The sequence below is a fragment of the Anabrus simplex genome, chromosome 4, assembly GCF_040414725.1.
Source record: "Anabrus simplex isolate iqAnaSimp1 chromosome 4, ASM4041472v1, whole genome shotgun sequence".
Taxonomy (NCBI): Eukaryota; Metazoa; Arthropoda; class Insecta; order Orthoptera; family Tettigoniidae; genus Anabrus; species Anabrus simplex.
Genome location: NC_090268.1, coordinates 221,468,107 through 221,480,291, shown reverse-complemented (window position 1 = coordinate 221,480,291; position 12,185 = coordinate 221,468,107). Strand labels below are relative to the sequence as shown.

At 40.2% G+C, this 12,185-nt stretch overlaps 1 protein-coding gene across 1 annotated transcript in view; it reads right to left on the bottom strand.

Annotated features, from left to right (window-relative positions):
* The window catches only part of wb (wing blister), a 682,542-nt gene that overhangs the window by 137,247 nt on the left and 533,110 nt on the right, over nt 1-12,185 (bottom strand). The window contains exons 23-25 of the mRNA XM_068227209.1: nt 10,962-11,217; nt 8,687-8,883; nt 4,199-4,392 (exon numbers count right to left, since the gene is read on the bottom strand). Coding sequence (XP_068083310.1) covers nt 4,199-4,392; nt 8,687-8,883; nt 10,962-11,217 — 647 coding nt within the window. The remainder of the gene's footprint in view (nt 1-4,198; nt 4,393-8,686; nt 8,884-10,961; nt 11,218-12,185) is intronic.

Below are 12,185 nucleotides of genomic sequence, written 5' to 3'. Positions count from 1 at the left end.
CAGGATGCACTTATCTCAACAGGCCGTGTTGCCAGACCACACGCAGCCAACAGGATGCACTTATCTCAACAGGAACTTCTTGCCAGACCACATGCAGCCAAGAGGATGCACTTCTCTCAACAGGCCGTGTTGCCAGACCACACATGGATTGTTACAGTACATGTTATGAGTGTTACTGGACGATTCTCTCTACTGCCCTGACCTCATTTCCATCTCTTCAGACCATTGAAGCTGCACATAGGTGGTAAACAATTCAACGACGATATTGCTGTTCAGCATGACGTGGCCTCTTGGACTGGGCGCAGATTTCTTCCATGCCAGCATCAATGCCTTGGTGTACTGTTGAAAGATCTTAGACAAGAACTGTGATTACGTTCTAATGCATATCGGTGTCCTACTACTGTGTATCTCGCTTTAAAATTAAGTTTCTCTGTGCCAGCTCTTGTTACTTTAATTTGTATTTATGCAGCAAAATCAATGGCTTTGAGATGTTACTTCACTGCATTGGTACGGAATGTGTATCATCTTGTGCCACACATCATTCATAATGCTTCTGAAGATTATTGAAGATGTCCATGAAGAAAGGTTGCTGTAAGTACACAGATAATTATGTTATCTTCGTGCATAATTTGGCAATATTTGTTGGTGAGTCATGTCATGAAAACTGATTCATTCTACATGGCCCATATGTAGGCATCTGGGGTAATGAGATCACAAGATAACAAGTGCAAGAATGGGGTTGCATGACATAAGTGTCTCCTCTGCAGTGGGAGGTTGTAACACCTGTTGGAGTAGTTGTCGTGATTTTAATTTGTGCTTCTTGGACTTGCTGTTGTCCCCTTGTATGGCAGAACTTGTCAATGACAGCTAACATCATTCTGTTATTTGGTGTGTCCACATTAAAATGCTCCTCGTATTAATTTGTAACGTAAAGTAAACTTGACCCATTCTGGCACCCCACTCCATATCTTCTTCTTCTTCTTGTACCATATCCTCATTTGATGTCGGCTGTCATCAGGGAAATCTGGTTCTTGTTCTCAGCAACTTGGAAAAGAGTGGGGATGCTGAGCCCATGCCATACTCGTAGATTCCATAGCCAAGATATTCTCCTTCTTCCCGTACTTCTCCTTCCTTCAATTTTATCTTGCAAGATAAGAAGAAGAACTCTCTGTTTATAATTTTGAATGATGTGGCCAAGGTACTCAAGTTTCTTCATTTTGATGTCCCGTATGACCTCAAGCTCTTTGTTCAGGCGTTGGAGTACTTCGGTGTTACGTATTCTGTCAACCCATGATATTCTGAGCAGGTGTCAGTAGCACCACATCTCAAAAGATCAAAGTTCCAAGTCTTGGCACCATGAAATAAGACAGAAAATACATAACACCAAAGTAAACAGAGATGGAGATTGATCTTAAAGTCCCTGTTACAGAGAAGTTTGGTCTTTCTCTTGAATGCAGTCCTTGCCTGTTCGATCCTGGACCTAATTTCAACAGCATTCTTCCAGCTGTGATCAAGTATGCTGGTGGGATGCTTAAAGCATTGGACTTGCTCCAGTGATGTGCCAGCTACTGTCAAGTTAACAGGTTGAATGACATGTTTGCTTATGACCATTGCTTTGGTCTTTTTCATGTTTAAATGCAGACCTGCTGCAGCACTGTATTCAACCACACAGTTTGGTAATGCCTGGAGATCTTCAGCACTTGTTGCAAGCAGCAATAATGTTCCAGGTTAAACGCCTTCTCTTTTACCGAGCGAGTTGGCTGTGCGGTTAGGGGTGTGCAGCTGTGAGCTAGCATTCGGGAGATAGTGGGTTCGAACCCCACTATTGGCAGCCCTGAAGATGGTTTTCCATGGTTTCCCATTTTCACACCAGACAAATGCTGGGGCCACGGCTGCTTCCTTCCCACTCCTAACCCTTTTCTGTCCCATCGTTGCCATAAGACCTATCTGCGTCAGTGTGCAACGTAAAACACGTTATACCTTCTCCTCCGTTGTGGGAACCACAATTGTAGAATTCAACATAATACTGAATTCAAAATATGTTAAACTATTATATACAACAAATAAATGCATTGTTCATTGAAAACATGTACAAGAGATAAGCGGTAATCTCATTATTGTTTGTTTAGCCACATTATGTATGTATGTATGTATGTATGTATGTATGTATGTATGTATGTATGTATGTATGTATGTATGTATGTATGTATGTATGTATGTATGTATGTATGTATGTATGTATGTATGTATGTATGTATGTATGTATGTATGTATGTATGTATGTATGTATGTATGTATGTATGTATGTATGTATGTATGTATGTATGTATGTATGTATGTATGTATGTATGTATGTATGTATGTATGTATGTATGTATGTATGTATGTATGTATGTATGTATGTATGTATGTATGTATGTATGTATGTATGTATGTATGTATGTATGTATGTATGTATGTATGTATGTATGTATGTATGTATGTATGTATGTATGTATGTATGTATGTATGTATGTATGTATGTATGTATGTATGTATGTATGTATGTATGTATGTATGTATGTATGTATGTATGTATGTATGTATGTATGTATGTATGTATGTATGTATGTATGTATGTATGTATGTATGTATGTATGTATGTATGTATGTATGTATGTATGTATGTATGTATGTATGTATGTATGTATGTATGTATGTATGTATGTATGTATGTATGTATGTATGTATGTATGTATGTATGTATGTATGTATGTATGTATGTATGTATGTATGTATGTATGTATGTATGTATGTATGTATGTATGTATGTATGTATGTATGTATGTATGTATGTATGTATGTATGTATGTATGTATGTATGTATGTATGTATGTATGTATGTATGTATGTATGTATGTATGTATGTATGTATGTATGTATGTATGTATGTATGTATGTATGTATGTATGTATGTATGTATGTATGTATGTATGTATGTATGTATGTATGTATGTATGTATGTATGTATGTATGTATGTATGTATGTATGTATGTATGTATGTATGTATGTTCCTGAGACAAAAAATTAGTCACGCCCGGAGAAATCATTACAAGCATAATTTAATTCCATGTAACTCCGCCTCTAACTTGATAACTGCCTGTATTCAGTTAGGAAGTGAGTTTGCATTGTTGTGCATGTACATCGCATCCAGGTTAAGCCATCACACAATTCCACCAAATTGCAGGGATGCTGATGTTGGCACTGTTATAACATGCGGAGTTCAAGTCAGGTGATTTTGCAGGCCCATCAAGATGTAACAGGGTGTGTTCATAAAACCAGTCACATATGTCTCCAGCCTGATGAAATTTGCTGTTATCATCTTGAAAATTGAGGGTATCAACAGCAAACTCATCATGCAGATGCTGACTGAAAGGCAAACACCTGATCATCCAGAATGTTTAAATAAACATGCTGCTTCATGTAGTGGTCACCTCAGTGAATGGGCCAAATCCATGATATGAAAAACACCCCCAGAACATCACAGACCCAACTCTGGCTTGAACCTGACCTCGCACACATCCAGGATGAAATGCTTCATCTGGCCTTCAGTGCACTCAACGACGAGTGTCATTGGAATACAGGCAAAAACGTGATCACATTATGATCCGCCAGTCAGCCACTGTCCACATTCAATGATTTCTAGCTCATTGAAGATGCGCAGCTTTTTGTGCCTCTGTGAGGAATGGCCTCTTGCGAGGTGATCGATTCCAAATGTTCATTGCATGCACTTCTCTCGCTAACAGGTTGGTATGAACCTTCATTCCCTGACTGCAGGGGTTTGGAAGCGATTTTTGATTCACAAGCCGTGAAACACGTCTCCAGTCCCTCTCAGTCAGGATATTTTTCTGACTACAATTCTGACGTCGTGCTTTGTGGCCACGTGTTGTACACTGTTGCTTGTAGACTCACGGAATAGTCCGCTGAAAACCACCAACAAATCCAGCAACTTCACGCACCATATGGCCATAGGCACAGCCAAATGTGATCTGGCCCTTTTTGCCATTCTGTTGCATCCTTACATCTACCCATGTTGACATACACTATCTGCTTGAAACTGATCACTACTGCCTTATGCTCACGTACAGACAGTGCGTGCGCACTAGGGTGACTGATTTTTTGTCCAATGAACTTATGTATGATAGCAACTGGACTCACAGACACATCCATGTGGAGAGAGAATGTATCGATGTTGACACTGGCTGCAGTCTCGGCCCGTGATACCCACTCGACAGTTGCACTGGCCCGTTTCTTCGTGACACTCGTCACTCACGCTCCCATAAATGTTGCACTTGCAGGGAGTGCAGGAGCCTCCTTCCTGTCTTGGCAAACCAAACCAGCCGTAGGCACATCTGTAACAGGTATGGCTCAGCTGCATTACCATAGCAACATTGAAAGGAACACAAACACATAAAGACCTGTGATATTTGTTCTTATCCATTACCTACAGACCAGCAACAGAGAATAATTACTTATTCCATCATACGGGCTGGTCACAATGCAGTCTTGCACCTTCCTTCATGACTACAATCACAATAATATTTCTATGCCAGTGATCTCTGCCACAATAATTCCACATGGAACTGCCCAGCCTTTTCAAGTTCAGATAAAGGAGGAATCTACAGCCATATCCCAGAAGAGTATAACCACCAAAGAAACAGCAAGACCATCAAACTACCACTTTGACTATAACAACAATGATGATTGTAATCAACAACAGCACGATAGTCCTGTATCACAAGATGACAACATTGGAATAAACCTGGGTCGTCCAACAGCTGATGCTTGATTGATATTTAGTGCAGGAACTACATCCCAAACTGGAGCTTTGAGTGTTCAATTTGTATACTAGTGAGGAAAATTCGCACAACTACTGCATTCATGTCGGTAGATTTACAGGCATGTTAAAGAACTCCTGCGAGAAATAGTTCTAGCACCTCAGCGTCTCCGAAAACTGTTAAAATAGTTAATGGTACATAAAACCAACTACATTAAACTATTATTATTATCATTATTATGTTAAAAAGCCTCCGTGGCTCAGATGGCAGCATGCTGGCCTCTCACCACTGGGTTCCGTGATTCAAATCCCACTCATTCTATATGAGATTTATGCTGGACAAAGTGGAGGCAGAATAGGATTTTCTCTGGGTACTCTGGTTTTCCTGGTCATCTTTCATTCCAGCGACTCTATACAATATCATTTAATTTTATATGTCAGTCAATAATCATTGCCCCACAGGAGTGTGAGAGGCTTTGGCAGCTGGCACAACAATTCCTATCCTCACCGCTATATGGAGCTTTATTCATTCCATTCCTGACCGGTCGAATGACTGGAAACAGGCTAAGGATTTTCATTATTATTATGATGTTAGCTATGGCCTTCATATATATTTTAGTTATCAGTGCAGCTTGATGAACTGTGGGTTGTGAGCTTGCCGCCAATAACTCCAGACAAGAAGACCAACATAGCACTTGTATTAACCCGATGAGTGCTACGCCCGCCTATAGACGGGCTGACCCGGCCGGTCCACCAATGCTATGCCTGTCTATAGACAGTTCACGAGAATTTTAATTTTTTTTAATTTCCCGGTTCACTTTCGAGTGTTAATTTGATCTTTGACATGTTCTGCCATCTGTTGGGCATTATGTAGAACTAACTGATCACAGATTTTAGCTTCGGGAAGTAACTTACAGAGCTTTTTGTAGACGTCTGTGGTGTTCATCTCTGATGTAAACAAACATGGCGGAACAACAATTTAGTTGCTCTTGCAGCAATGTTATTTCGGATGACAGAATCTTTCAGTTATTAACCACAGTGGAAAGTGAGAGTGATAGAGAGAGTGCTGAAAATATTGTATGTGAGAGAGAAACAGAGCCTCCTTCTAAACGAAAGAAGAAAAACACGGTGAGTACAAAAGCTATTTTATCGCTAATTTTGTGGCGGATGGATTACTTTTCTTTACCAGAGTTTCAGGTAACTATGACAGGCTCTGAGGGCCAAGTAGTGTTTGATGACAACACGAAAATCATTGATTTTTCAGAAACTTTTTTGCCAGTGGAGTTGGTGGAGGTAGTTGAACAAATCGGCATCACAAACAACCAGTAGAAAACATTTAACTATCACCACATTCCAGGTTTGGGAAGTATTTTAAAATTTCAACTTATATACTTCTAAGAATTTACATGCATTAGTTGCCTACAGATTTTAGGAAATAATATTATTTTGGGCTCTTTACTTTGTATAAAGATAATGCACACATGGGCACATAAGTGTAATTTTGTTTTCTCTCAAAATAATATTGAACATAAGTGTAGGATTTTCCATTTGCATTTAGATTTATAAACAACCAACATCACCCCACTGATAAGTTAAAAATTGAGGCTTCTACAAAAATGTTTACATACGAATGAAAAAACTCAGCACTTTTTTGTTTTTGTCAACCAGCATGCTATTTTACGCCGTAATTCCTAGAACTGTCAGTCTTTCACCACCTCGCAACTAATACCTTTGCTCTCACTCTTGACCTTCAGTTCAGTCGAGTTTCGACAACAGTGGAAGCGATACATGTGTAATTATTTTGAGCAAACTCTTGGAACCCGAAGCTGGTTGACAAAGTCAACCGCGCGCCTGGTCATGTAAGTAAAATTTAGTTCTTTAAAATTTCCTTTCCTCTGTACTTTTCGGGTAATTAGGCAAAGTCAGGCGTAATTACATGTAGTATATTTCTATTTGAGGTCTCGTTTTGTCAATGATCAAGACATACCTGACATTTTGAGCCAGTTGTCGGATGAAATAGACGGCTCTGCATCGGACTTTTCGGATGGGGAGGAGGAAATTATAAAGGTTTCACATCAGGATCATAACAGTGATACGGAGCAGGAAGTCGATTCGGACAGTGAGATCTATGAAGACGGTAACGAAAGGGAATTTATCTTCAGGATAGATGGAGGAACAATGTGGTCCACAACGGACTTTTCAAAACTTACTTCGAGGGTAAAAGCAAGGAATGTTGTAAAAATACTGCCAGGACCGGAAGGGGAGGCGAGGATGGTATCAACAGAAATTGACTGTTTCATGCAACTGATAAACGCTGAGATGGTCGATGAACTATTATACTGGACTAATTTGCACATTTCTAGGAAGTAGGAGGAAGTGAATTACAGCCGCAAGCGTGATGCTAAATTTGCAAACCGCAGTGAAATTATGGCACTGCTCGGAGGATAATGTGTGAAAAATTTCTTGAACGTGGCAAACAAAGTTTATTGTTCATCCAGTCATTTCTTTGCTATTATATCTCAACATTTCATTGTATAATTGTGCAAATATTAAAATATGACCATTATTTTAATTTAATTATGTATCTACTACGTAACTCACTTTAAATAGGCGCAGTATTCATGTACCTATCAGAATTAGCACCTGTTCATGATTATCCATTTTAAGTACATTCATATTAATCACTAATACAAGTTTTTAATTTTATTTGGAGAATAACATTGAAACAATAGATAAAACGCCGTTAAATGAAATGTTTATGCAATTGGAAGCCTGTAAACGACTGAAAACATAACTGGTTGACAAAGTCAACGACGCGCCCGGTAGTATGACAGAAATTGGTGCGCCTGATCTACGGTTAAGCACTGAAAGGTTGGAATGCTAGTTGTCATCATTGCCAGGTTTAAGTCATGGTTTGCCAAGACGACAGTTATTCAAGCCAATGTACCAACAGAGGAGAAAAGAGACATTCTACAATCAACTACACTCCACTATCAATGATATCCTCTCTCCCCAATTCTGTTTAATGCTTTTGGTGAGTTGATGATGGCAGAAGCTCTAGAATACTCAAGTTTAGGAGTAGAAATCAATATACAAGTAAGTAAGCTCACAAATGATCAGACCTTTCTAGCTGGCAGCCCATCTACCTTGCAGGCAATTCTGTTCAAGAGTTGTATCAAAGGTGCAGAAATATGGTGTGAAAATAAACACCTCAAAGACAAAAGGCATGACAGTCTCAACATTTCCAAAAGACTGATTTATGACTCAGACATAGAACAAGTCAAGTCTTTTACTTACTGAGGTCAGAAGATTACAGAGGACAGAAGTTGCACCACTGAAGTTAAATGCTGTATTCCTCAGGCAAAAACAGTTTTTATGTAGAAGAGGAGATTACTATGTACCAAGTCAACCAAGTTTTGCCCTTCGGATAGTTGCATTCTATGCCTGTAAAATGTGGACACAAAATAAAACTGAAAAGAACCTTCATGACGCCTTTCAGATGCACTGCTATCGTAAGATGATAAATGTGACGTGGAGAGTTAAGATGTCTGGACACTGTGAACCAACAAAGACCAATCCTTCGCACAATCTGTAACCGTCACCTCGCATGGTGAGGTGGCACAATGCGTTCCTCCAATTTAATGAGAACTGTGGCAACACGGAAGGAAAACATACCTTCCTTAAACACAGTCTAATCGACATCCTGGCCCAGAATTATGTATCGATGAAGGAAACAGCAAATGAGAGAATGATCTGGAAATGTTTTATGGCACTGATCAGTAGTAGGACTGCAAACCACTGATGAAGATGAGATTGCAAGTGAACAGTCCAAGGGAAATTTGCTGTGCCCTAGTAATTTGCTGGCTCACCTGTCGCAGCGCTTGCCAGTGTAGCCCTTACGGCAGTGGCAGGTGATGACTTTCCCCCTGACCACTTGGCAGCTGACGGCAAAGTTCTGGCCAACGTTGGGGCAGGGACAAGGTCGACATGAGCCCACTGCTGGATCACCGTAGTAACCCTCTGCACACCGCTCACAATGTGCACCTCCAGTGTTGTCTGAACAGTTCTGTGAACATGAGAACACAAAATACACTATGAAATTCATAGTCATACATTCCAACAAAAATAGGTAAAGTACTAAATCACACCCGCCAATTAAGATGGCTGTGTGATCAGCTTGGCATAAGGGGTTAGAATTTGTTTTTGTATGTGTTTGCATATTGAGGTTTATATTCCTTTGTCTTTACTTTTTATTTCTTTGTAAATTGTTCCTGATGCATTTATTTATGTTTGGAATTAACACCAATTCACTATTTCTGTCTTCTTAGTTAAAGTGTACTGTCTCATTATCCAGTCTGTTTCTCAAATATGTTGTACATTTGTGGGCTAGAACATCGCATGTACAGATTATATGCTGGGTTGTTTCTAACTCCTTCCTGTACAAAACTGAGCATTTCAATTTTCCTTTCCCATCTTTCCTTGCCACTTGTCATTAACTTGTCCATTACTACAACAAAAAGCACAGGTGTCAGAGCACTTCATTGTCTTAATCCACTTTTTTGCTCAAACCAGTCTGTTCTCTCTCACAACATACACTCTCATTGTACATCTCCCTCATTCTTTCTATTGTCTGCTTCTCAACACCCTTTTCCTGTAAGGCTTCCCATACCTTGTTTTTGCTCACACGATCATATACTTTCTCAAAGTCCAAGAAGGCCATCAGTAGATCTTTACCTCACTCATAATGATGCTATTGCAGTTGTTTTACTGTGAATATAAGGTCTAATGTGGATCTTCCTAATTTGAAGCTATACTGCTCTTCTTCTCTTTTCGGTTCTATTCTGCAGAATCTTTTCAAAAATCTTTTCACAGTGACATATCAATCTCTCTCTCCTTTCTTGAAGATGGATATGATAATCCCCTTCTTCCCGTCCATACAGTTTTCAACACACGATAAAGCTACGTAAGGCCACGGCCGCTTCCTTCCCATTCCTAGGTCTTTCCTGGTACCCATCATCGCCATAAGACCTATCTGTGTCAGTGCAACGTAAAGCAAAAAAAAAAAAAAAGCTACTGCTTCCCTACCTCTCCTGCTGCCTTCACCATCTTGATACTTGCTTCATCTAAATGTGGGGATTTCCCTCCTTTCATCTTGTCCAGTGCTACCTCCACTTCTCACCATGTTAAGTCTTTTTGTATTTCCAGGATGCTTGTTTCTAGTTGGTGCATGAAGGAACAAGGCAAACGTTGAGATAAACCAGCAGGATATTGAACAAGTGTCAGCTTTCAAATATCTAGGAAGCATAATAATGGATGATATGAGAAGCAGCAGGGACGTAAGAACTTATATTGCCATCACTAGAGAAGACTTCAACAGAAAGAAAAGACTACTATGTGGATGCTTGGACTAGAGGTTAAGGAAGAGGCTGGCAAAATGCTTTGTTTGGAGTGTGGTGCTATATGGAGCAGATACCAGGATGCTAAGGAAGGTAGATGAAAAGAGGCTAGAAGCATTTGTGATGTGGTTATGGAGAAAGATGAAAAGGATATCTTCAGTAAGGGTTACAGAATGATCAGATACTGGAGAGAGCTGGAGAAAAGTGGAAATTGTAAAGAGGAAGTTGTTACCAATCATCCATACAAGGAAGAGGAACTGGCTACAAAGAGAGTGTTTGCTGATGGAAGCGCTAGAAGGATTGGTAAATAGAAGGAGAAGAAGAGGACGGAGAAGGTACCAGATGGTGGACAGTGTCAAAATAGCAGGAAAATATGAAGAAACTAAGAGTATGGCTGCAGACAGGACTGCATGGAGAGCGGCTGTGTGAAACCTGCCTAAAGGCAGAACACGTTATTATATATAAAATGTAAACAGTATAGTGCTAACCACCTCCAAAATTATGAGCGAAAAACATTGTTTTGAGAGACAGTTTTAATAGGGTAAAATATGTACCTAAATTATTAACTCTTTATGACTCATAAAGTAATTGTATCTAAAGTTGTGGAACAAATTTGTATTTTGAAATGTGATTTTTATCTCTTTTTACCCTGTTGATAAGGGAGATATATAGCTGGTGATAAAAGGAGCAAATAGTTTCTTATATTTGAACCTATAAAACTGATGCCCCCTTAAAGAAATGAACTTACTAAGCAATGTCCCGTCTCTATGTGACAAACTTTGGAGCGGCCATTACACTGGCACGGTCGAGCTTCACCAACCAAGCGGATCACAATGGTGGAACTTGCGGTGCTGTTGTCGTACCAGCGGTAGAAGCCTATGCTGGGATCCTGGCAGGACGTTGAGTTGTACTCTGAAGGACAGCTGCACAGTTCGACTCCACGAGCGAGAGGGTGTGGCTGACCAGGCACAGCCACAGCCGTGTCTAACGTCACCTCGGACAATCTACAACAGAAAGCCTGCCCGTATGACCTTGGAGAAACAGTCATCAAATTACATCAAGCAGGAATTCAAGGTCAGGATTGTGGCGTTATGGCAACATAAACTTGTGTTAAGTGCTGAATACCATATTTCATGTGGTTAGTGGTGCAACAGGATGATGGTGTGCGGGATCTACCATGTTACTGTGGCGGAGGATAGTGTTACGTGCCGAGTATGAGTTGCACGGACGTATATCGAGTGCGCGAGTGAAGAGAATTAACACAGCACAGGAGTGAGGGTAGGTCTCCCTCAGTCAAAGTCCAGACAAGAGAGAGGGGAAGGAAGGGGAGAAGTTGTGGTGGAAGACAGGTGGGCTAATGTTTTAAAGGGAAGAAAAATGAGGGCTAAGGAATTCATCAGGAGTGACTTCAGGAGATGTATCGATCAGGAATCAGTATGGGTCACTGCGAGTAGAACAGCACAGGAAAGATGGGGAACAGGGAAATGTTACAGAGGAGGGATGAGGCAAAAGGGAAAGCTAATTCTATGAAACAGAAACATAGAGTGGAGGATAGGAAGAGGGAGGTGGAACAGAGCTGTAGGAGCAAATAGTTTCTGCAGCCATCGGGGAAGTTCAGGGAGACCAGGAGAAGAAGAAATCTGAAGAGGTAGATGGTTGAGGTTCTGATAATTAAATGACTCTATTGTTAGGCATTTTGCAAAAATGTGTGGAGGATAGCGAATGAGGGTAAAGTGTTATCCAGATAAAAGCAGATGTTGAGGAAAGTAGAAGGGAAGGAGGAGGGTAAGGAGAAGGTGGTAATTTTACATGTTGGTTCCAACAACATAAGACAAGCACCAGTAGATACTAACATAGATCGGGATGATTAAGGGAGCAGAGATACTGACTGGAGGATGATCAGGGATTTCAATGAGGCTATGGAATGGGTATGTGGAAAGTTGGGAGTGAGATTATTAGATTCTAATGGGTC